Here is a 27,308-nt window from a genome sequence, read left to right as displayed (position 1 = left end):
CTCCAGGGAAAAACTTAATCTGACTCGTCCTTTGCTTAGTTGGTTACAGATAAGGCTAGGATGAAGTGAAAGCAACTTCGCCCACAAGTGAGCCATTCCTAATGAAACCACCACTGGAGAGCTGCAGACAGAACATAGATGTGGAGTTGCACATATTTTAGGAAATGGTAAGATGTGGGGGCATCCTTCTCTTTTCCTCCACTCCCATGAAAGAGGAAAACTAAAGTACACTAGGCAGTAGTTCTGATTAAGCAGAACCGTCCAGTCTTCTGGAAAAAAAAATTAAGTGGGAGTTGAAGGCACTCATTACCTCACATAATTGGGACCCCAAAATGTTCAATAATGCACCTGTACAAGAGACCATTCTTATTAAGCAAATACCTGCCTTAAGAGACCATCTTAAAGTATCCCTGAATATATGGAGTAAAAATTTGCTTTGGCCTTATTAGAAAGCCTACCTGTGTTAAGAAACTAATTTTGTCATCTAGTAAGACAATTTTTTATTATATATGAATATATAAAGCTATACATGTGAAATTATATTTTACATTATGTAAAAAAACATATTAAAATAACACCTAGTTGGACTTTGTCAAATCAGTGAGGTTGGGTTTTTCAGCCTAGGTTAGCTTTTAAGAAATATTATGTCAACTAGATTAATAAAAGACCACAGGAATATGCATAACAGACAAAGTGTCCTATTTGTTTTATAAAGCATTTTGTTATTCATTTAAAACCAAGAACAGATACTTCCAGAGCAGTTAGACACTGTCTTCTGTTACTATACTTTTCCATTGCCTCTAACTGCCTGAAAGTGATCTGCCTCAAATGATTTACCTCTCTAAGAAATAAATTAAAATATTTTCTTTGAACTATGAATTCATATCAGCAAACACATGTAAGCCACTGCAAATATATTCCAATATAATTGAGATGATTTTTTAAAAATACTCTTCAAACGTTCCAAGCTATACTAATTATAAGTTAGTAGTGAGAGCTACTACGACAAGTCTCAAAGACAAGTTGTGGAATTGCTGATAACAGTCCATAAATGAAAACAGCAATAAGGGAGGCACTCCAGCCAAGGGGAAGTCATGATGAAAACCTTCAATCAAGCATTTAAAACCAGGTCAGATACATAAAAATTGAGTCACAGGCTGTGCCAGACAGAACAACAACAACAACAACAGGAAATGTTCTAATTTTAACAAGACATATAGTCCACATTGCAGGTTAGAATAACATTTTCCTTAGTGACCCTGAAGATGCTATACTTTATGCCATCCATTAGGCTTCATGAGGTATGTTTCCAACCTGACATATTACCCATCATCTCTCTCATGCCGTCCTTCACTCATCTTAGACACTACATGACACACACACCTTTATTAACCCAAATAGTCACAGTGGGGAAAATATGATATGTTAATGGCCCTCTCCCGTCTGCTGCTGCAGATTTCAGCTGTCTAACAAGGTGGTTAAATCACGGAATATATTTAACGGAGTCCTCTCTATTGGAAAACATAGTCAATGGTTCTATATCATGAAAGCATACCCTGTCCTACTCATTTCAGGCACATATCGTCCTCAACTTATATTCACTGGAGCTTCACAGATGAGTGCTGCTCACTTCTGTATGTTTCACTGCCTTTTAACCCCACTGTAAAAGTGAAAGGTATCCTATTTATAAGAAAAATAGAAAACAACACGCTGAAGGCTACATGGCAGAAACTCAGTTAAAATGGAGATGCTACATAACCTTCATTATTCAAGCAAATATTGATCTTTCTGAGAAGTACTATGTTACCAGTTGGTCCAGCTACTGGCCCACTAGGGTTATATGTCATACAGTTCTTCATTAAAATGGAATGCCACCTTGTCTGCTTTGGAAAATGAAAAAAGCCTCATTGTTACCAGTTTCAGGAATCTGAAATACTTGACCTTATCCACAGTTCACTTTTTGACTAAAACACTCTCCCTCGCCAGGAGAAAAGGTTAACCCTGGGTTGTAACCTTCACTATGGAGATAACGGTCTCTCTCAGAGCTGATCCTAAGGGTGTGGACACAGGCTTTTCTGCTCCTGGCTTTCCTTGTTTTGCCTACTTGTAGCTTCCGGCACTCCCTCACTATAAACACTAGGTGGTGTGGAAGCAGCAAATTCTAGTTTCTCTTAGTAACCACTTGTTGGCTGCTGGAGGGAGAAGCAAAGAACACAGTCCTGGCTGCACAGAGCTGAGAGATGCCAGCAGCAGCTGCAGCAGCTCCTGACCTAGCATTTAACAAGGAGCTTAGATGAATCAAGCCCCAGCTACATTAAAGAATGAATTCTGATCTATGAACCTCCAAGGCAGCTGAGTTCCTCAGGCAAAATGCAGATGACAAAACCCAGGACAAAGCATATAACAGCTGGAGAAAAGCATTTTTGAATAAGGGTTTCTGGCTGTGAAACAAACTTTCAGTGGAGAGCAGGTTAATCTAGACAGGCTGATCATATTTAGGAAACACTGCAAAAATGTCCTCTTCAACACTCTTACCCCCAAACAACCACCCTCTGGCTTCTACCATAGTAAGAATGACAGCATTGACACCCGTTGTAGCCACACGTCTCTCCATAAAACAAACAAATAAAAACCTGAAACAAATACTGTAAATAGAGCTTTCACCCCGAAAAAGAAGGAGAGCCCGAGACTCCATGAAATCAGCTAGGGACTTCATTATTGCTATCAGTTTTACATGGAAGGTGCTCAGATGCTATGGTGATGGGTAGCAGTATAAAACCTTGCAAACCTTGTAGGGGCAGAGAGAGGCTATATAGGACAGGAACTTTGCAGAAGGAAATGGGTTTGCAAAGGGAAAATATGGCCTATAAGGGTTCTTTTCTTCCACACATCTTCTCAAAATCCACAGATCTAGCTATGCAATAAGCAGTTTTGTTTTAAAATGTTTTCTATCCTTATTCTTTACAACAGGTTGATTCTATATAATCAAATTATTACTTATTACAGTGCTCACTGTGCCTAAATGATCAAAAAGATATTGCTAGAATTCATCTAGAATTTATGTGTTTATCTGCTGAGGCTAGGCCAAGGAGCAGCTTTAACCAATTAGCAGTTTCCTTTCCGGTGGCTGTGTGTGTCCTGGACTGAGGTGCTAGCCCACTGGGGGCCCTAAGCAGGAATATTTTTTTGTCCTCCCCAACATACAATAAAAAGCAAATAGCGGCCTCCCTTGAGCTGCTCAGAGCTCTAAGCAATTGCTTAGTCTGTTTATGCCTAACATTGGATCTGGTGTCCTATTAGTTATGGCAGCAGAGACTCTAATTGGTCCTCTTGTGGTCCACAGAAGGTAGTTCCAGTGAATGAGCAGGAAGGAAGCATTCCCTCTGGCCAAGTTAGTAGAAGCTATGCTCAATTTGCTGCTGCAGAGAGTTAGTGTTTATTTCTCTTACAGGCTAAATATTAGTATTAGCAATTCCACCTTCTCCCTCAAAACCATTGGCCCTATGAAAATGAGAGAATAATCAAACAAAACTAACTTTCAAATAATAAAGAAAGTAAAAATGAAGTAAACTCTTTAGAGGCGAAAAGCAAATAAACTGTTCTGTCAAAAATAATTTTAGGTGCTCTTTGGCATCCAGTGATGAAATCCATGTCAAAATATACACAGCACTGATAAACTTAAGGCCTGAAGGACAGTGGCTGGCAGTGATGTGATGCATAACTGTCTAATTCTATTACCTCCATCTACAGTGAGGCAAATCTGAGAAGGCAGACTTGTCCTTCGTGACTTAATCACGGATACATAATGTATTTTGCCATTACCAATTAATATGTTCATCATGTGTAGCCTGCTTTAGAACAAAACAAGAGGTGGTTTGCTCCCAATGAGGATGCCTATGTGTTCCAAAGAATCACCTCTGAACAATGTCTGCCTGTGTAATAATCCCAGAAGTGAACACATGCACAAATACACATACACCACAGGAGATAAACTCCAGTTAAAAATAACAATAAGCACAAGACAATGTCAATACAGATAAAGAAAGTCTAAATGACTCATTAAGCAAATAAAAACAATAACCCGATTAGTAGTGCAATGTTAATGTGCTGTAATAAGGAGTGAAAATATAGAGATTGTACATAATAAAGTTAATGTTCTAACAAACCAACATAAGAAAGGGCATTCAGCATCTTAAACTCACCACAATGTACCAAGGTATGAACCAGAGCAGGTACTCAAAATCATCCATTGCAGTGGCTCCTGCAATGCCTACTCTGAGCATGAAATAGTGATTTAAAGACACAGGGACAGATCCTCAGCTGTTATAAATCAGTGGAGCTCCACAGAAGTCAATAGAGCAATGCCAATTTACACCAGCTGATGATCTGACTGAGGGTCGTAAACAAAGCACTGAATTCCTAAGCTGTGTGCAGTTGTCTGAACAACATTTTTTAAAAACATGGGTTAGGGGATTGTAGTTTTAAATTAGTTGATTTTTTTTGTATTTTTTAATGATGGAAATTAAAAACAAATGAAACAAAAAGCCCCAAAGACAAACTTCCAGCAATGACATTTAACTCACATGTTAACAGTTGCAAAGGAGTTGTATTTATTACCCAAAATCAACAGAAATGATTCAACTTTAACACATATATATTTATCCAATAGATCATAACTATTTGAGATTCATTAGGGTTAGGGTCACTAGATAGCAACTGTGAAAACACAAGATGGGGGTGGAGGGTAATAGGCACCTATATAAGAAAAAGTCCCAAAAACAGGACTGTCCCTTTAAAAACGGGGACATCTGGTCACCCTAATTAGGGTACTACTCTAAAGAATCTATTACAAGATACAGGGTCATCTGAATCCCAACTTGGATTGTCTCTAAAGGTAACACTGTATATATATGGAAACTGGGGTTTATTGTTCTTCCTCTCTCTCTGTTGTCCCTGCTAGCCCTGAAAGAATGAATCTTGTCAATTTCAATTTTTTGCTTTCTCACAACAATGGAGAAAGAGGGGCAATGGTGCAACATGCCCAAAAGCACACATCATCTCAGCAAACTCAATGTTATGAGCAAGTTTGTGTCACCACAGCGCAGAAACTGAGATTATACATTTTGGAAGAAGGTTGGCAATAAAATCCTGTCTGTCTACTGGTTTGCACACAGGAAAAGGCCAGTACTATAAACAGAACACTGTAGCCATAGCAACAAGCAGTTTAAACTTTTCAACATACTATTTGATATTTTCTTCACATTTTTCTTCACATTTTTATAGCCCTTCTAGCTAGTCATTAACATCTCTGAAATGATTGCCTCTTTGGTAATTATTTCCTTTCCTAAAATTATGACACAACCAAACCAAACCAAAACCCCCCAACATGAGCTTGTCAAGGAGACCTTTCAAAATGGAAACATACATGTCAATTTTGGAGAAGGGGCTGGAAATGCAGGGGATGGGGCGGGGTGGAGGAAGGTAGTCCAGATTCTAGCCTATAAATCAAAGGTGTGTCCCTTTATTATTGCTGTGTGGTTTAAAATGCAATGACAAAAAGCTTTGCAATTGAACTTTCAATCACCTAAGAACACAGGTCAATAACACAGTCTCTAAGCCACCCCTAACAATATCAGTGCTGCTATTCTTTTCCTTTCATAAATTGGGAGGATTTTATCATTTTTTATTGCTACCATTAAAAGCTCATTTGAAGACCAAATCCCTGGGGGAAAAGTAGTTAGGGTAACATGTTTTGTCTGTGGGTGATGGAGTTTAATCATAGCAAACTGCATCAGACATCTTATGTTCTGACTCTTTAGTAGCACAAATGTTACCCTATTAAATGTAAATGTTTGAAAGGTGCTGCAGATGAGTTGAAATGACAATTTACCTTAAAAAAATGGCACCAGGATTAATTAAAAGCCAGATGCATATCACAGAATATGCAGTATCTATCAATTAAAAACAAATATAGAGCAAAACTATTCACATCTGCCATGGAGAACAAAAAAAATTCAACACTAATTCCAATATTCAGCAGTACTGTTAGGGTGACAGTTTAATGGATACCTTTTTTTTTGTCTGTTTTGTAGTTAAGTGAAACTTCTTTACTCTTTTTCATCTCTCTGCCTCTATCATTTCCAGACTCCTTATTCATGCCAACTCTGCTGACAGGCCCTCTACACATTTTGAGGGATTCAGGTTAGTAGCAACAACAGTTCCTTCAAGAGGCTGGTAGGTTATCTGCCTTCTTCACTGCTACAAATAACTTAATTGTAGCATAACCCCATAACTAACTGATGGAGGCCTTGTTTGCTGGCCCTTCAAGATGGTTGGTAAATGAACTTTGATAGCTAACATATGTCAGAAGCTCTATAAATAATGGCCATGGATAGTTCATGAAACACGTAAGGGGTGGATTAGTCTGAAACAAGTGTATGTACACGTGGGGAGAAGGTTCCTCTGAAATCCTTGTTCTAGAGGTTAATTTGGATTACTCTGACAAAAAAACTGATCTCAAGATGAGATAATGTGCCATGAAAGAAGTGAATATGCTGTTTCAGGCTGATTTTTATCCCAGTTATTCATGTAGATATCTTCTATGAAGTTCTTGTTTCATAAATTGTTTCTTGTATTTTTATCTTTCAAATTACATGTTAGAAACTGGTGAAGAACTGGTGAAAACATATTCTACTTATTTTCTGAACTAGTCACAACCTGCTCAGCTGTCTTGTCAGGATTCTACAACCTACACAGTAAGCACTTAGGGCCTTGTCCTGCACTATTGAATTTAGTGGGAGTTTTGTTATTGATTTCAACAGGAGCAGGTTCTGATCTGGAAAGCTGACTAAATATGTCTCAAAGGCATGAGTGTATTAGTGAAGATGGAGTGTGAGTAGAAATGGAAAGGAAAGAGAAACAAAAGCCATTAACTAAAAATTACTAGAAGGAAATAGTAATTCTGTGCTGTAACCATGGGAGTTCTGAAATCTAAGGTACACGACTCATCATTCTGTTAGTTATTAAGGAACTGTACAAAAAACAAATCAGAAAGGTCATTTTAATTGCATCTGCAACAAGGGTAAATTGTTAAATTTTAAAAGAAAATTAAAGAGACTATTTTTTTTTGTTTTAATTGAAGAGGGAAAGATTTTCAATTTGTAAGTTATTTAAATAGGAATCTTGAATAGCCATAGAGAATATTCAATACTTACTTTTATCTTCTTGGTTTTCTGCTGCTGCTTTCCCTTCTTCCTCTTCCTCATCTAACTTTTTCTGTTGCACGTCTTCCTGGTGATCAGAGGCACTAACCGAAAGGTTCTGACAGCAGTGGTTGAACCCACTATCCCGAGGCAGAGTAAAACTGCGGGGCTTGCCCCCATTCCCATTTAGCACTTGCTTTCTCTCACCCTCTACCAAGGGAAATGGACCATAGTGATCCTGTAGGTGGCATTTTTGAGTTGGAAGAGTTGACTGCCGCCTGTGTTCTGGAGAGATTACAATTGAGTCAGAGAACACTGAATCCTCAAGAGGCAGAGTCTGAAGGTAGTGCAGTCCTGAGCTTGTCAGTGGTGTCTCTATTAAATCCTGCCAGGAACGTCGCTGACTGGCTGTTTTGCGTACAGGTGATTCAGTGGTGCTCCCTACTGCTTCTTGACGGAACTCTTCATGCGAAGACTGTGACTGGGAAGTTTCTGTAGATGAAAGTCGGCTGTGTTTTGGTTCCACAAAAGGGCTTGCACAGCTCATCTACAAAATGAATATTAAAGTAGTTTTTAGATTAAAATACATTCACATCTACTAATAATAAATACGCAGGTGTCATATTATCATGATGGTATTCACTGTAAGGATGAGGTATGTATTACCAGATTAACTAGTTTTGTCTCCTATGGTCATATTTTGTCTCTGCATATAAATAAATATATATATATATATATGTAAATATACCGTACACATACACACACACAAACACACACAAACATAATTACTGTGGATAAGATTCTTACTCACGTTGAATGCTCCTTACTCTGCAGAACAGCCCCATAGACTCCACGGGATTACTCACATTATTCAGAGTAAAACACTATCGAGCATGTACAAGGGTGGCAGAATCTGGCCCTATATTAGCTCGTGAGTACTATCTTCAGATGACAGCCAAAGTCCACTGCAACCTTATTTAGATGCATGTAACTCCTTAAAGAAATTTCTTTGGGATGAAGTTTTCAGTGGTTGGACTCAGTGCAAAGGTGAATGGTTTGGAAAATTTACATAAAAATGTCCTCTAAATTATATAGCCAGGAAAAAAAATACTTCCCCTATATGCTCCAATCCAACATTTTGCACTCAGATAACTTATACACCTCTGAAACCAGGAATTTGAAAATTTATCTTGTGCTCCTACTTTTGTTTATTCCATTTTTTAAGATCCATTAGTCAACTGTTTCTTAGTACATCAACAGAACTTAAAAATTCTGAAGGCGGTGTGAGTTTGAGCTTCATAATCTGTCTTTATGTTAACAACCGCTGGGAGAAGAAACTGGGTAAGATTAATTTTTTTGTTTTAATTTATAGATATACACAAGTTTTCATAAAAAAAACAACTGTAGTCACTGGAGACAGAACTTGTATGTTAGATAACTACTGAAGCTTTTCTAGAAATTAAGAGTTCATTTTGCTACTTAAAAGGGTGTTGCTTGATGTTTACACTTGACAGCACAATCGTGTGTTTAGGAAGAATCTCTTAATGTTACCTAGGGTAACTGGGCTTCTACTTGAGTGAGTAAGTTCTGTTTTGTACAGTGGAGTGGTCCTAGAAATGGTGTCATAAGAGGGGATGGAAGGAATTCTGTAACTGAACTAACTTTGTCTGGTGAGCAAGGTTATGTGTCCTCACAAAACCAGGATTTTGTACACATTGGTGGAGATAGCAGTGCTGGTTGTCCTCTTATTTCTAATTGTCACATATAAAATTTGCTCCCCTGAGCCTGTTCTAGTATTAGTAAGCTGTGTTGTTTAATGAATGTTTTCAATAAAGCAGTGTACTGGAAAGTAAAGTACTATAACATCTTTGGAGTTTTTTTAATGAGAAAAGGAGAAAAGCATCATCATCCCACTATTTTTTTTTTAAAATATGCTATTTCACTGAACCATAGCTGCATAAATGTCATCCTTGTTGCCTTCCATGCTAACTCAGGAGCATCAGGTTCTATTTTTGTGTGTTTGCTCTTTGTTTGTTTATTTATTTTTAAGTCTATGGCATAGCAGTCTTCTCTTCCTGATTTTCATTCTCCTTGTAGAGAACAGATTTTTTTCTCTGTAGCTATGCAAGACATAATTATTAAATCACAGCTTCCTTTCCTGCCCCTGGACAAAATCCAGCCTTACAAATGACACCTATACACCTCTGTTCCCTAAGGCTAATCAATATTTTGTCTATTTTCCAGCTAGGGCTATTTCCTGACCACTAATCATACGGAGGTTTTGAAATTCAGGAAAACTGTACATTTAAAAAGATACACAATCATCATGATCTTAATTTTGATCAGAAACCAGTCGTGATTAAAAATACATTTTATGGTCTTTTTTTACCTCCCTGAAATAAATGCAAACATTTTATCAAGGACTGAGATAATGAAATTTGTTCTTTTCAGAGTTTTATACTTACAGATTTTTTTTAATCTCACAAGAAATAATTCAAGTAGGCAAAACTCATGCTTTATGCCAAACACATTTCCAAATAAGTAACTGTAGATGACTTACTGAAGGAGGTCGTGGGTATGTATCATATGGGGGTGGTGGACTGTCTTGTTTGGGTGTTGATGGAGTGTCTGCTTCTTCCTTATCACTCTCACTCCAGTAATCTAAAAAATTGTATACATGTCAGATCCAAAAATTAAATGAACTTGATGCATATATATATATAAACACTAGCTTTCAAGAAAACAAATGCCAAAACAAACCTCAGATACCACTGTGAAATAAGCATTGTCAACTGCTGATTTCATAAATGACAACCACAATAATTTAAAGTTGTTATAATCTAAAGACAGACCTACCTCAAAACATTTTTTATAGATCTAACCTACCACTCCATCTTCAACAGATTACATCTTCAACTAATCTACTGAAACACTGGGAATACAAACTGTACAGTATATAAATGATAAATGTGGCATTTGTACAAAATATCCATAGTACTCTATAAAACGTTCGGCTCTACACAACATTACTACGTCAACATTTACTAAATAAAATAGGACAAAAATTGTTTGGAGTCTGTTGAAACTATATTTCAAGTAGAAAAAAATGAAAAAAATCTTAACGCGCTGTTATCCTTGAGTTATGAAGCACCATTAACGCTAACAAACTTAGCTAATAACATGAAGAATATGAAACAAGCAAAAAATCTTAGCACCTGCATAGTCAGGTATAGTCTTTTCATGAATTTTTCACAGCTCTGCAGACTCTTTGACGTGATTTCTAGTGGGAATCAGTTGTGTGGGAGGTAAGACAGGAATCTGTCTCTGTCTTCAGCACTTTGGTAAGGTGCCTACTGCCTTGTTATCACAGCAAAAATGTGACTGATAAAATAATGAGCCAAATTCAGCAAGTGGAATGGACATGGAAGTCCTTGGGCCAAATTTAGTGGTGATGTAAATTGCATATTGGGCTTAAATAGGCCATAAAATAGGGTCTAATTTGCACCAGTCTGGTATTTGGTAAGTGGGCAACAGAGAAAAAGAAATGATAAAAGACAGCATTTGCAATGTATAATTCTGTGAGCAAGCAATGATAGAAAGGTAAGGGAGGTGTCATTTAGTTTGTAAAAATCTAAAGAATTATAATTTCTATGGTATCATCCTCTGTGGTATGGCAGAGGGGACTCGCTGCCCCTCACTCTGGGTCCTCTGGTTGATGGAAATTTTGATAATACAATATAATCAGAAATGGGTCAAGTTGGGTATCATTTGAAATACCAACTAGTAACTGAATCATTGGAGAATACTAACATGAAGGACCTGGTTAAACACAATGCTCGATGGCACCTTACACACTATAAGAAGTCCACCTGCAAACTGATTTTGGCATGATTGGAGAGGAAATACATTGAACAACAGGAAAATGTGGAATATGCTGGGATCAGTGCCAGCTCTGGGTAAGACTCACCTTATCCTAGGTCCCATGGCATGCATTTCGAGAAGCACACCTGCTTTTTCTGTGGGAAGCTGGAAGCCCAAAGGCATTCATTAAGCACAGTTTCAACACATGAGACAAGTGAGAAACTGCATGAAGCAGTCACTTTGAGTGAGAAGGTTGCATGGAAAGTAAAGTTAAGAGAATGCATGACTGGGATGACTTCCCCAGAAGTAACCAAGCACCACCTAAACTCATTAGACTCTTTCAATGCCAAAAAGGGGCAATTTTAAAGCTACAAATGAGCTTATGTGCTAGTAACCCCTTTGTTTCTGATGGACGGGAGCTCATTAATATCATGATGAAACCAGTCTTCAGTGATGAGATAGCTAAAGATGTCAGTTGAATGGATACTTTGGGTCATGACTTGCATGAAGCCTTTGCAACTCAAAGAATTACCCAAGGCTCTGTCAGTTTATGGGCTCCAATCAAGAAGAACAGACTAAAGCTCGAATGCAAAAAGGAAAGTCAGATTTAAGGTGGCAGAGACTACTACAGAGCTAACCACAGATAGGTTGCTTGCTCATCTCCTGATCCGGATCTCAGTGTGAGTTGATCTGTGTGAGACTTTCAGAAAGGACAAATTATCTGTGGTATCACAATCTATGTTTGAATGTGGCTGAACAATGCATATTGTCACGTGAAAAGCTAACTAATGCACATCTTGCACAGCCTTCCTAAGCCAGCACCTACTGACAATGTGACTGGTATCTCATGCCAGCAAAGGACTTTCAGGGTAACAATCATAGATGGCATGGCTGAGGTACAAGCTCTCAATAAACCAGAAACTGTTAACACCTGCCAAGATGTGGCTGAACACTTCATTACGTGCCTACAGAGAAAATACTGGACCTATGACAAAGTCCACTTCATGTTTGACACATATGCAGAGGAATCAATTAAAAATATTACCAGAAAGAGGAGACTCCATAGTATTGCGCTGGCCCCATACAAATTCATTATCTCCATGAACATTTCCAATATCACAATGAAGAAGCTACTGTTTCATACTCGTATGAAGGATGAGTTAACTCCATACCTTGCAGGAAAAATGATCCAGCATGTGAAGAATTGCTCAAGGAATTTCATCATTGCATGGTATAATGAAACTGCTGCCTTAAACTGTTCAGTTTTCTAGTTTTCATGAGGAAGCTGACTCTAAAAATATCTTGCATGCCATCAATACCACAGAGGGAGATGCTTCTAAACTCTGGATCTTTGCACAAGACAAAGATGTTCCAGTGCTCTCTGTGAGGTGCTAACCAAGACTTTCTGCAAGATTCTGTTTTGGTGACTACTGCTGGGGACCAGAATCACTGCATATCCCTCAGAGATGTATTCATACCGCTCGGACCATTATAAGCCACCACACTGCCAGGTTTCCATGCTCTTTCTAGATGTGACACTACTGTAAGGTTGGCTGGAAAGACTAAATTATCTTGGCATTTGATTCAGCCTTCGAAGACTCTCTCCTCACTCTGATGTTGCTCGGAAAACCTGAGAGAGTCACTGATTAGGTCATAAATGCACCAGAGGTGTTCATATGCCGAGTTTACTATTTGAAGACCACTATTAGGACACTTATAGAGCTATGTTGGCAGATGTTGTCCAAGAAGCAGACAGATGGAAAAAAATTGCCACCAACAAGGGGGTGAATTTATGCCCGCTATCAAGCGGGCAAATTATCAAGCAATAGGATGGTTTCAGGATTATCAAATGCATCCAAAATTACTCTCCCCTTAGGTCTGGGAAGATGGACTGTGACCACACCAGTTATGTGTGAAATACTAGGCACTCCCAAATCAATCCTTCAGCTAATCAAATAGTGGGGTGCAAAGACCAAATCCTCACTACCCTGCAAATGTCTGGCCAGCAGCCTGCCTTGCACAGGGATGTGTGAATGTGGTGTGGATGACTATCAATGTGACATGTCTAGTAGTGGTGCTATAGGCAGAGATGACACTGATGATGTCTTTGATAAAGAAATCTTTTCAGTCCTCCATGACAAGGCATGCTTCCTTAGAATTACTGAAGATGAATGTCTTTTTTTATGTGAGCACTGCATACCTGTGTTAAAGAATAATTCAAAAAGAGTTGAGTTTTAATGCATGAATATATATCTACATATATCAATGTTCTAGATTTGTCACACTTGGCACCATTGTGTTTGGGAGAAAAAGGGCTTTCAAATGATACCCAATTTGACTCATTTCTGATGATTTTATATTATCAAAATTTCCACCAACTGAATGACCTGGAGCTGGGAGCCAGGGGACAGTGAGTCCCTCCTGCCATGCCACACAGGATGACACCATTGAAATTATGATTCTGTAGATTTTTACAAATCAAATGACATCTCCCTTAGCTTTCTATCACTACCCTGTCCACTAACGAGATTTTACTGCATTATACTCCCGGACTAAGAGTTCAAGATAAAGCAGAGATTGTAGCTTACATACGCACCATCCCAAACATTCTTGGAGCAAAACTCAGCCACATTATACATGGCCACTACTCCCTGAGTTTGGCCTCCACATAATAATACAAGATGCGTGAAAGTGACAATTATTTTGCACACCCACTGACTGCCACATCAATTTAGTTAAACAACTTGGCCACTTTCATGTGAAGTGCAACTTTGACCAGTGGTTATATATCACCACTCAGTTTTTCTCTGTATCAGCACCTGGTATTTAGGCAGTACAGCATGGTAGAATAGCTTATCTATAGTTTTTTGTTGGCAGTTCTACCACCTTCACCAAATATAGGTCCAAAGAAGTACATTACATGGTTCTATTCCCCTTTGATATATTGATAAAGAGTGGTTCTTGCTGTAACATATAAGCTGTTAGATATTTTCAACCTTTTGCTAATTCAGTTCTGAAGTTCATACATCACATAGCCCTTACTTAACAGATTTTATTGGGTTGATCAATGTACTATCCAATTAAAAATATACTGTACTCTAATACCATATTTAAGGGCATAAAAGATACAAGAGAAGCTATTTACTTTTTAAAGGAAAAAAAGATCTTACTATAAACTGTATTTCCCTTTGGTTTTGGTGTACTTTTAAGTGCTAATAATTTTTGGTTGCTTTTATAACAAGCCAGTTTTCCTGGAATGATTTTGCCTGTCTTGATTTGTGACAGGCATGTAGCTGAGAGGTGTCCTCATAAAGCAACTGAATATGAATACAGGTTTCATGAATCATTAAAACACAAACTTGAAGTAGTTATGTCTACACAGAATCCCCCAAGTAATTTCCTTCATGTAATCAGAGGCCTAAGTCCTGAGAAAGAACAAAAAATACAATAAAATAAAAAAAGTTACAAGGTCTTTGAGTCTTAGTCACTCTCAAATTACTAAAAAAAAAGTGTCTGCATCCAAGTATGTGCATGTGTATTACAGCAAAGCCTGAGGGATCTGCTTATGGTGAAATTCCTGTCAGCAATTCCATCGCAACACATGTTTTTTCTGGCTTATAACTCAAATATTTAGTCTGAGGCTAAAACTTAGCAACATGGGAGAAAATTTTCTTTAAAAAAACAAACAACCCACCTAGTTTCTGTTTGATTTGTATAAAGCAAAAAATATAATTTGACCAATGCTTTTATGCACTTCACTAGTCAAAATTAAATTTGGCTGACAACCTTCAATTTTGCTGTCTAGAAAGAAATCTGCTGCTGTAAGTGGTGTCTTTTAGAGGAAATGACCGCGTCATTTTTAAAGGTATCATGACTTTTTTAGCAAGAGAACGCTTGTTAGTATCAATGTGCTGCCCTAATCCCTACCTGGGATAACTGATTATATTCTGGCTACCTAAAATCTGTATGATATTAAACCATTGCCACGTTTTACTCCGCAGGTGACAGAATTTCAATGGTGGGCATAATTAGTGCATAGAGCACACTTTGGGAACCTTCTGGGTTAATGGTCGTAGGTCGAATCAGGGTATCAATTCAGAAATGTTCATCTTAAGTCGAACGTCGTAAAGTTGAGGACTGCCTGTTCTCTACTGGTATGAAAAATAAATATTCCTCTCCCCTATTTTATAATATTGGAAAAAAAGTAATCTTTGTCTCCAAAGATGTCCCTTATCATGTCATTAATATTCACTAATTTAATGTGGAACAATTTTGATATTATTGATATAAAGGTTTCACTTGAAGACACATTTTTACCAGAACTTCACCCACACTTCAATGATTTGTGCATGTCTGAAGAATATGAGATATATTTATGCACAGTACGTTCAGAACCATTCAATGCTTAATTGAAACAGGTTTGACAATTGCTGTTGAATTGTTTCAATGGTATTAAAATCCCTTGTTGCAGAAGGCTGAATAGAATAGAAATAGAAGACTTTTTGAAAAATTAAGCATATAGCTGAATAACGGCAGAGCCACCGAATCACAGAAATTTCAGCTTTAGAGTTTCATATAGTGCAAAAATGCTTAAAACCATAGATGGTTTTTATTTTGTTAACCTGATGCTTCTAGTAATTAAGGACACTATTCAGAAACAAAACAGCCCTTGTGCTGACAGTCAAGGGAAGCTCCACGAAGGCACTCAACTGAACTAAAAACCCTATGGTGAATGATTATTGTGCGATTGAAGCTCCCTCTAGCTACATACCTCTTGCCCTGCTTAAATACACAAACAAATACAGAGGGCATTGTCTACCCCATATAATAAACCAATGTGAGGGAATGATGTTAGAGAGATAACAAGGAACATTCATGAGAATTGCCAGGGATGTCTTTCTTGAATAAGTGGGAGGAGAGAGTCTCACTGCTGACCTTAATTACCTTGGAAGCCATTTTCAATTTAAATCGTCTGAGGCCTCAATTTGCTTAAAATGTCTACAACACACTGAGGTCTATGATCCTATGATAAGGAGGCCACTCGTCTTTCCTTTTCTGGAGGCCCTTCCTTTCTCAGTACAACAGAGCTTGATCTACAGCTACTGGAAGCTGTGTGTGCTTTCAGGTTAGTGTTAGCACTTAAAGAGCATTTTAAAATACCAACTAATTAATCTTGCAAGGAAGGTAAATATTTTAATGTCCCTTTTAACATATGGGGAAACGAAGGTGGAAAAGTTAAATGGCTTGGCCAATGCCACAAGGCAATCAGCATGAGACAGGATTAGAACATGGAAGTTCCTTTTCCTCAGAACTATGTTTAGTCTACTAGAACGTGCTACCTCTCACACTATTGAGCTGTTCACTCTTGTGCCAGAGATCACACTGGCTGCTCAGCAGAGCCTGAGCATCAAAGCTAACAGGCCAGCACACTGCAACAGCACATGGGGAAAATACTGGTAGTGTAAATCTGCCTTTAATGTAATGTGCTGTTTAAGATAAGTTGGTAGATTTCTATGCCCAGCTCTGTCTAGTGGAAACGGCAGAAGTCATAAAACACTACATTAGCCCTAAACTTAAAAGTCTTTAAGGGTAAGCAAATTAAGCCCTTGTCTACATTTAAAAAATAGATCAACCCAACTACGGCACTCAGGGCTATGAAAATTTTTGCACCAAACATCATATATAGGCTGACCTAACTACTGTGGTGGTTGCTGTGGGGCTAGGTCTTCAGAAGGATTCTTTTTTCTACATACCTACCACCTCTTGGAGAGGAGATTAATTACATTGGTGGAAAAAGCCATTCTGTCAAAGTAGGTAGCATGTACACACTAAGGCTCTACTGTGGCATAGGTGCAATGCCATAACTGTGACACCATAGTCCTGGTGGTGTAGACATACCCTAAGTGAACAGGCTTGAGAAGAAAGAAGCTTCAACCTTGTTGAAAGGATTTTGCTTGTGAGTGAAGAAAAACAAACAAACAACTCCCCAACAGCTGTGAATCCCATTTATGAATTTTTCTTAGATGATGGGACACAGAGAAAAATATAAAGACTAGTTCAGCTGAGAAGGTGAGCTAGGGTTGCCAAATTTGGTTGGATGTAATCGTGGAATTTCATCACAAGACATAATCTTTAATTAAAGATTAATCTATAATTCCTGGAGACTCTAGGACAATCCTGGAGGCCTGGCAACCCTAAGGGAAGCTAAATGAAGTAAACAAAATAATACCACAGTACCTTGCTCTTGTTTGATCCTCTCTCTTTCTGCACAGCCAGCAGCAAGCATGTTAATTCTGTTTAGCCATCTGAAATAATATTAAAAAAAAAGTGATGCTAATTTAACATGTTAATTTTTGGGGCTTTGCTACTTTTAAAAGATTATAAACCATCTGCAAGAGATACATGACAATGATATTTTATATATAAGGCAACTGGTTTCTTTGATATTTCTATTCATGGTGTCTTCAAAGAGCTATAATTTTGCTGTTGAACAATTGTTTCCAAACCAAAGTTTCTGTTTCAAAAGGAAAACCTTGACTGAATATGTCAAACATCTATAAAATAAAGACTTTTACGATAATCAAAGCCCTATTAAATCTGGTGCTCATAGATATGTCACCCTACCAATACTCCCACTGTTCTGATTTCTCAAGAACACACACTGTTTTACAGAGATTTAAGCAACATTTTCAGGCCTGATTTGGCATCCTAGCAGGGAAAAAGATCAAACCCAGTAGACAAAAGAACAGGTTCACTTCTGAACAGATGAGGGGGTTTAATTATGCCATTATGTGTTGTAAAGCTTACCTACAGTATATAGTATAAAGAGAAGGAAGCACACCAGAACCTGTTTTGTGTGTGTTGGGGAAGCAGAGGGAGTGAAAGGTAGTTGTATCAAAACACAATTCACATTTAAAGTTCTAACTTCTATTTAGACCTGAAAAAACACATCCATAAACTGCATGAATTAAAAAAAAATGCACCTCTATTATTTTCTTCTAGCAATGCTGTCATTGTCAAACATGCATTTAACTGCCTGTAGCAACGCACTGCTTCAACCTCCCCTCATTCACCCATGGGGCCCTCAGTGTGTTCGTTATCCCACTGCTCACACTGAATCAACTACTCCATCGCTGAGGCTTTAAACCAACGTGACAACCTCCCATAGGTAAATCTGGAATTATTTCTAAAAAAATTCCACTGCCAGGGTTATAGAACTCTTGCTTGCCAAGCTAATGAACAGCAATTTTAATGCTTAAATATAAAACAAAATGAGAGGGACCACCAGTGTTAACTCTGTTCTTACTTGAAGAACGTATTCTGCTAATATTCCTGTTTCGGAGCCTGCTATGCCTCCTTTTCACACTGTATATAAGGAAATAGAATATTTTCTTGATAAGTGAGGTATAGCATCTTTTGCAATTGTTTCCAAATAACAGTTTCCAAGGCATTTCAGCAGATGTTAACCATACATCAGATCACGATGTGCTGAAGCTCTCCTTCAAAAGGACCACAGCATTGTCCTTTGACAGTTGAAATCATGTACAAGAAACATAAATCACTTTACATTAGGAATAACAGTAGCTAGCTGCGAAGTTACTGTTGCTGTGACTACAGAACATCTCAAATGAACATCTAATTAATGTTACCACAGGGAGGAGAGAAGACAAGCGAATCAGAATAAAATAAAATTATAATAGTTAATAGCTGCCATACATTTATTAAAAAACCAGAGTCTTAAAGCAAAAGCAAACAAAAACAAACCAACTAACCCTGCCCCACAGAACTGTTCACGTCTTAAATCAGAAGAGAGAAGCATCCTTTGAAAAAACTATTGAAGCTTTACATTAAGTTCTTCACAAAGACCAACCTAAAATATGTTAAAAGCACGGCAGTGAGGCATTATCCATGGTTTTTACTTCAGTTCACAGTTTACTACTACTAAATGCAGCCAATGTGCACTAAGAAAAAAAACAAAACAAACAAAAAAACATAACCCAGTGAAATATTTCTGGAAAGGCTTTATGATCTCAGAATACTAGATACTAAAGATAATATGGTTTTTCTTTTAGCAAGACCTTATTTTATCCTAAATCCAAGAGACAATAAAATCCTTCTGGCACTCAATTAACTTAATGTTTTGTTATGTTAATTTGCACTAATGACTTGGTTACCTTTCGCAAATTACTGGGTTTTGTAATCAAATAGTATAAACTTCATTTTAATAGGTAATTTTGTTGTCAGAAAATGCTATATCCTGAAAATTGCTATCGGACAATCTCATAAAATGTGCATTAACTAACAAAGTTACAGAATAATTTATAAAATAGCTATAGAAGAACTAACAGTTAATAATTTACAGTAGTTGATTATCTGTCCCATCATCTGGAATACTATCTAAGCCAGATATGCATACAATATGGAATAAATAACTAATCTTTGCGGTATGCCCCAATATGGCAGAATGTTCAAGCACCATTTTCTCGTGAGTGGCTTGTAAATTCAGATGCTAAAAGAATGACTGCATTAGCTTCTGAAGCATATTTAACAATGTAATAAATGACATTGCATGCAGGGCCGGTGCAATCCATTAGGTGACCTAGGTGGTTGCCTAGAGTGCTAGCATTTGGGAGGCGGCATTTCCAGTCCTTCAGCGGTGACCACATCTTCGCTGCCCCGGTCATCGTCGTCATTTAGGTGGAGGGACCTGGGGCAGGGGGGCACAGGGAGGGCCGCCTGCAGCAAGTAAGGGGGGTTGCGGCATGCAGGGGAACCGCTCCCCGCCCCAACTCACCTCTGTTCCGCCTCCTCCCCTGAGCACGCCACCTTGCTCTGCTTCTCTCCCTCCCAGGTTTGTGGCGCCAAACAGCTGATTGGTACCGCAAGTCTGGGAGGCGGGAGAAGTGGGTGGTGACGGCATGCTTGGGGAGGAGGCAGAGCAGAGGTGAGGTGAGTGGGGCAGAGGGAGCTGCCATGGGGCTGGGGGGGTGCGCCTCAGGGCAGGGGGGAGGGGCACAAGATGGAAGTTTTGCCTTGGGCTCGAAACATCTTTGCACCCATCCTGATTGCATGTAACATGGAATGCCCCCGCATAGCTTCTTTAGATATGGTAGGTTTCATAACGAAGATCAGAACATTTTTTAATGCATGCATAAGCAATGGGTAGAGTGACTGAAGTTGGAAACATATGAGGATGATATGGAATGTCACGGAAGTTATAAAAACCTTCTGAAGAACAGAAGAGGAATAAAATATTACAGCATAAAGATTAAATTCTTAGAGTTGTTAAAGCAATAAGATGATTAGCATTCACTGGTACAGGAGACCTCACATATCTATGTTGTTATGGTGCAAGAGTTTCCTGTTACTAGTATGAAAAGATATAGTGCAAATATTCTTGAAAAGAATCTGAAAAATTGGTGAGTGCATTGAAAGACTCAAACCTTGGTTGGTTGGTATACTGTGTCTTGGTAACCAATCTTTCTTCTGAAATGCAGGAGGCTAAGATGCTACTCAGCACTCACAAAGCTTTTAGGGTGTCCACTTTAATTGTTTTGTGAGAATTACAAAAAGTATTGTTTGCTATAAAGAATAAATACAGTATCATTGATATTTGCAACCATCTTGTTCCTCAAGGCCAAGTGAAGATAAACAACATATACATCCATGTGTCTCATGCTGGGGGACAAGGAAGGGATTTGAATAATGCAGAGGTTTGTATAATACAGCAGAGACCCCCAACCAGGACTGTAAGGAAGAGAAGGAGGAGAAAGCCTTGGCCGTGGCTTCTGCAGCAGCACAGGTGTGAATGTGGCTTCTGCGCAGGAGTGAATGTGCAGGTCATGACAAAGGAGCAGCAGAGGGTGCTGCTGCAGGGCCAGCGATATCCGATCCCTGCAGGCACAAGGTGTAGAGATTGGATGGGGAGACTGTAGTCTAGGTGGGGCAGAGCAGACATCCTCCTGGCCAAAACTGCGAGGAGGAGGACTAAAAGGCCGAATGGCTCCTATTTGCTCTGTTATCTGAACTCCTGATTATCTGAATAAAATCCATGTCCCCCTTGGTATTCAGATAATTAGGAGTATACTGTATATAACTAGAGACAGACATCAAAATAATTTTCTGCCTCGACATATACAAGAGGCAACATAATATTTCTGGAAGGTGTCAAGTTCTCCCCATCACAGGCTTGCAGCTGCAAGACAGGCTTGCTGCATGGCAACTCAGATAGCCCCAAGGATCTAAGTGACACTGGTAACCTGTTGCACACTAAACAGAATCTAAAGATACTATCGATGTTACTGGAAATTTATTGGAGGCTTAAAGAATGGAACCTTAAATGACTGCTTCTTGAAGCAGCTAGTCCTATAACCCACAAGAGGAGAGGCAATTCTTGATTTAATCTGAAGTAGAGCACAGGATCTTGTCCAAGAGGTGAATATATACTGACTCCCTGATAACAGTGACCATAATATAATTTAATTTAACATCTCTGTGATGGGGGAAAACATCACAGCAGCCCAACATTGTAGCATTTAATTTCAGAAAGGGGAACTACATAAAAATCAGGTTAGTGAAACAGAAATTAAAAGGTACAGCACCAAAAGTGAAATCCCTGCAAGCTGCATGGAAACTTTTTAAAAGACATCATAATAGAGACTCAAGTTAAATGTGTACCCCAAATTAAAAAACATAGTAAGAGAACCAAAAAAGTGATACTATGGCTAAACAACAATGTAAAAGAAGCAGTGAGAGGCAAAAAGGCATGCTTTAAAAAATGGGGAAAATAGAAAGACACATAAACTCTGGCAAATGAAGTGTAAAAATATAATTAGGAAGGCCAAAAAAGAATTTGAAGAACAGCTAGTCAAAGACTCAAAAAGTAACAGCAAATTGTTTAAGAACATCAGAACAGGAAGGCTGCTAAACAACCAGCGGGGCCACTGTATGATTGAGATGCTAAAGGAGCACTCAAGGACGATAAAGACATGGCGGAGAAACTAAACTAATTCTTTGCATTGGTCTTCACAGCTGAAGATGTGAAGGAGATTCCCAAACCCAAGTCATTCTTTTTAGGTGACAATTCTGAGGAACTGTCCCAGATTGAGGAGTCATTAGAGGAAGTTTTGGAACAAACTGATCAACTAAACAATAATAAGTGACCAGAACCAGACGGTATTCACCCAAGAGTTATGAAGGAAGTCAAATGTGCAATTGCAGAACCACTAACTGTAGTCTGTAACCTATCATTTAAATCAGCTTCTGTATCAAATGACTGAAGGATAGCTAATGTGATGCCAATTTTTAAAAAGTGTTTCAGAGGTGATCCTGGCAATTAAAGGCCAGTAAGCATGACTACAGTACCGGGCAAACTGGTTGAAACTATAGTCAAGAACAAAACTGTCAGACACATAGATTAACATAATTTGTTGTGGAAAAGTCAACATGGTTTTTGTAAAGGGAAATCATGCCTCATCAGTCTGCTAGAATTCTTTGAGGGGGTCAACAAGCATAAGGACAAGGGGGAATATAGTATACTAAGATTTTCAGAAAGCCTTTGACAAAGTCCCTCAAAGGCTCTTTAGCAAAGTAAGCTGCTATGGGATAAGAGGGAAGGTCATCTCATGGATTAGTAACTGCTTAAAGATAGGAAACAAAGGGTAGGAATAAATGGTCAGTTTTCAAAATGGAAAGAAGTAAATAATGCTGTCTTCCAGGGGTCTGTACTGTGACCAGTCTTAGTCAACATATTCATAAATGATCTGGAAAAAGGGGATAAATATTTCAATGGCAAAATTTGCAGATGATACACAAACTACTCAGCATAGTTAAGTCCCAGGCAGACTGTGAAGAGCTACAAAAGGATCTCTCAAAACTTGGTGACTGGGAATCAAAATGGCAGATGAAATTCAGTGTTCATAAATGCAAAGTAATGCACATTGGAAAACATAATACCAACTATATATATAAAACGATGGCATCTAAATTAGCTGTTACCACTCAAGAAAGAGATCTTGGAGTCATTGTGGATTGTTCTCTGAAAACATCCACTCAATCTGCAGCAGCTGTCAAAAAAGTGAACAGAATATTGGGAATCATTAAGAAAGGGATAGATAAGGCAGAAAATATCATACTGCCTCTATATAAATCCACGGTATGCCCACATCTTGAATACTGCGTGCAGATGTGGTTACCCCATCTCAAAAAAGATGCATTGTAATTGGAAAAGGTTCAGAAAAGGGCAACAAAAATGATTAGGGATATGGAATGGTTTCCGTCTGAGGAGAGATTAATAAGACCGGGACTTTTCAGCTAGGAAAAGAAACGACTAAGGGAGGATATGACTGAGGGCTATAAAATTATGACTGGTGTGGAGAAAGTAAATAAGGAAGTGTTATTTACTCCTTCTTATAACACAAGAACTAGGGGGTCACCAAATGAAATTAATAGGCAGCAGGTTTAAAACAAATAAAAGGAAGTATTTCTTCACACAGTGCACAGTCAATCTGTGGAACTCTTCACAATATCATCAGTCAAAGGTCAAGACTATAATAGGGTTCAAAAAAGAGCTAGATAAATTCATGGAGGATAGGTCCATCAATGGCTATTAGTCAGGATGGGCAGGGATGGTGTCCCTAGCCTCTGTTTGCCAGAAGCCGGGAATGGGCGACAAGGGATGGATCACTTGATGATTACCTGTTCTGTTCATCCCCTTTGGGGCACCTAACACTGGCCACTGTCAGAAGACAGGATGCTGGGCTAGATGGACCTTTGGTCTGACCCAGTATGGCTGTTCTTACGTTCATTGTTCTCATAGTATCAGACTGAAATTAGACTTCTCACCTTTGTTTCGATTGACAGAAGGGTGCCTTTGGAAAGGAGATGCTTATAAATGTCAATACTCTGCCTGTTCACAAAAACGGAGATGACTGAATGGAGACACAGTGGGATGAGCAAATAGGTTCTCTGAACACTCTCCCACTGCAGGTTTATTGTCTCTACATCTCCCAGCCCAGCCCAGATTTTAATGTTGATGGGACTGATCATTTTCAAAAGCAGATGTGTTTTAGAAAGAGAAGGGTAAATTCCGAGCTTGCCAACCTTAGAAAGATAGTGTCCCTTGAAGTAACGGATCAGGTTAGGAAATACATATTCACTACACCAAATAGCAGAACAATGATCACAAAACACAGAAGTTGCCAGGATTACATGGAAATTTAGGCCTCATAAAATCAACATGATCATCTGAGCAGTAACAAGACTATATAGTCCAAAATCCATACGGCACATATATGTGTGCATGCACATAAATATATAATTCCTATATCCTGTATACATAAGTACAATTAAATAGCAAATAATTCTTTTTATAAATAATTATTGAAGGAATTTAACTACCGGAAAACACATCTTCCTTTCAATAAGGCTATGCTTTTAGTAGATTCCTGCCCTTCTCTTCTGCCTCCAGTAACATGGTACAAACAGCGCTGAAAGGACTGCACAATGAAAGTGGTTGTCAGAAACTTGACAATAAAAACTAACAGAAAACGACGGAACCATTTTGTGAAATCAAAATGGTTCAGAATTTGTTAATACTGTTGTCACTCATGGCTAGAAAGGGTTAAACATCCTGCAGACTAAATAACCCTCAAAAGACATGTGGGGAGATGTTTGTGTTTTTGTGTATTTACATATGTATGAGTAGGGTCAAGGATGTAATCAACAGTCCCTGTCTATGCTGCATTCTGATCATTCAGAGATCAAAAGAACATTCTAGCATTTAAATGAATTGTAAACCTGGGAGAACAAGCAAATGGCCTTATGTTAATTCGTATAGCTAAGTACTGGTGATGGACCTCCTTCAAAGTAATCCTGATTACCTTTTGTTCCCTGGGGAATTCCAACTTGTCAAAAGACATGAAATTATACAAAAGATCCTTGGGTCCTGGTTTTGTCATCTTAGATCGGCTTAGGCTTCATCAGGGGAAGTCTGAGTCACAAAACTGAGGTCCCAGTTACGTTGGTATGCCCTGAATATGATATTTGGACATTGAACTACACCTATGAACTATTTCTGAAAGAATTCTTTGTAACTACAAAGCTCACCATCTAGGCTATGAATCTGAACCTCAATGAACTGAACTCATGTCTGTATGTATATTGATCTTTTAACCATAGTCTCTCTCTCTTGTTTTTTAATAAATGTTAGTTTAGTTAATAAGAATTGGCTGTAACGTGTATTTGGGTAAGATCTGAAACATTCATTAACCCGGGAGGTAATGTGTTTGGGAATGGTAAAACTTTTCCTTTTATATGATGAAATAAGATTTACAGAAATTTTCATCATATTTGAAATGGGTACTTGGATGGAGGCCTGAGGTTGGATCACTTTAAGGGAATTGTGTTGTTTGGATTTCTGAGTAACCAGTAAGGTAATAAAGAAACTGTTTTATGCTGGCTTGATGAATCTAAGTATTGGAATATCCACCAGCTCTATGAGGATTGTCTGCCCCATTCTTTGCAGTTCACCCGAACTGAGTGACTATAGCTGGTTCACACTGGGACCCTGCTCACAACTGTCTAATTCTTAAAGTTTGAGTGAATATTTCTAAGACTAGAGTAGGATGCAACAAATACCTTTAAATACTTTCTTATGCTATCTCTGAACTTAAAAGATTTATTCTTTAGTAATCACCTTTTTAAAAAAAAAAAAAGTTAATTGTGTGAAGTCAGTGTTTTTGGAAATGAACCAGAGCTTGGGACTAGGGATAATTATTTTTTGATGCTTTAAACAAAGAGAAATTTTAACATCGCAGGGCTAGATTCTGATCTCGGTTATATTGGTGGAGTAGGGCCACTACCTCAGATTTACATTTGTCTAACTGAGATCAGATTTTAGTCCAGTGTGTGTGTGTATTTGTTGGTTTATTTAATTTGTGACCTGCTAAATGTAAGTCATGATGTAGAGTTAAAAAAATCAAATTAACTGATTAGTCACAGACCCATGTAACCATTTTTCAAAGGTCACACTGGTGTGCACTTTCTGTTTATTACATAGTTATGTATTTTTACCACCCAAAACCTTGAATATCTCTATACTAAGTGTTGATCTACTGACACAGATTTTACTTATGTTTAATACTCATTGTATTTTCAGGATTTCATTAGTTCTTATGGTATTTTGTTCAGTACATAGTAAAATGCATTATTAGTGGCTAGCCTGATGGAATTATGTAACACAATGAAGAGCAAAAACAAAGTCTTATAAACAAATTTTGAAAATGAGACTTGAAAATTTTATCCTATATCCACTTTAAAGTAAAAGTAAACATTAACGTAAAACTTTAATCTATTTTCTGGTCAACTGATCTCAATACAAAATGAAAGTTTCCAGAAACTGACTGTTACCTAAAAGCAGTTAAAGATGGTAAATATATTATAGATATCATCATTCTGATCACTGCTAAGGTATTTTATTAATAAGTTATATGGACTATGTAAGGTTGTCTTTTTTCTTTGTTTTAAAAGCATATTCACCATCTCACTTATCAGTGGAACATGCAAACATGAGCCCACGGAAACAGGACAATCAGTTTAAGGTGGGAAACTTTAATTAGGTTCTTTTATCATATAATGAAAGCTACAAGTGTATATTTTTTCAGAATAAATGTACTCCATTTTATGCTGGGAAAAATAAAAAATGCTGTAGCAAACACCTGAACAGACAGGGGTTACCAGAGCTTGTATAAAGTTTGCCTAGAGGAGTTAAAAGTGATCTTGCTAAAGTTTTGTGGAAAATTAAAGCATTTTTACTAAGATCTCAAAAGTGGACTAAGGAACAGATAGTTAGGTCTACTCTACAAGGTTCTAACGGTGAAATTCTGGGCTTACTGAAGTCAATGGGAGGTTCACCACTGATTTCAACAGAGCCAGAATTTCACTCTAAGTGCCTTCTATGTGAAATTCACACCACATAGAGGTGTGCACACAGGCCCTCAAAACTGGGTTTAAGTTGAATAAGCCTTGTATTGGCCCTCTGCACAGGGATGAATTTTGCCAGTTACACTCCCACTTGAGGACACTTTAGCATCCTTGATGGACTGGGCCCAAAAGTAACACTCTCAGGAACATCATTACCTGCTTTACTTCCTGAAGAATCCACCCTGCACAGTTCATGTTTCTTCAGCCACAGTGATGAGAGCACAACCACTATCCTCATAGCTTAAAGAAACATTGCCCTCTAAC

General features: G+C 38.1%; 1 protein-coding gene across 5 annotated transcripts in view; it reads right to left on the bottom strand.

Moving 5' to 3' along the window:
- Nucleotides 1–27,308, bottom strand: part of CNKSR2 (connector enhancer of kinase suppressor of Ras 2) — a 370,061-nt gene that overhangs the window by 55,489 nt on the left and 287,264 nt on the right. For all 5 annotated transcript variants that reach the window (XM_030574665.1, XM_030574679.1, XM_030574688.1 and 2 more), the window contains 3 exons: nucleotides 17,301–17,368; nucleotides 9,763–9,863; nucleotides 7,215–7,749 (listed from right to left, as the gene is read on the bottom strand). In XM_030574665.1, the coding sequence (XP_030430525.1) occupies nucleotides 7,215–7,749; nucleotides 9,763–9,863; nucleotides 17,301–17,368 (704 nt within the window). The remainder of the gene's footprint in view (nucleotides 1–7,214; nucleotides 7,750–9,762; nucleotides 9,864–17,300; nucleotides 17,369–27,308) is intronic.

Source organism: Gopherus evgoodei, chromosome 1 (genome assembly GCF_007399415.2).
Source record: "Gopherus evgoodei ecotype Sinaloan lineage chromosome 1, rGopEvg1_v1.p, whole genome shotgun sequence".
In the NCBI taxonomy this organism is placed as follows: domain Eukaryota; kingdom Metazoa; phylum Chordata; order Testudines; family Testudinidae; genus Gopherus; species Gopherus evgoodei.
The sequence above is the reverse complement of the archived record's forward strand: the minus strand, read 5'-3'. Positions and strand labels throughout refer to the sequence as shown.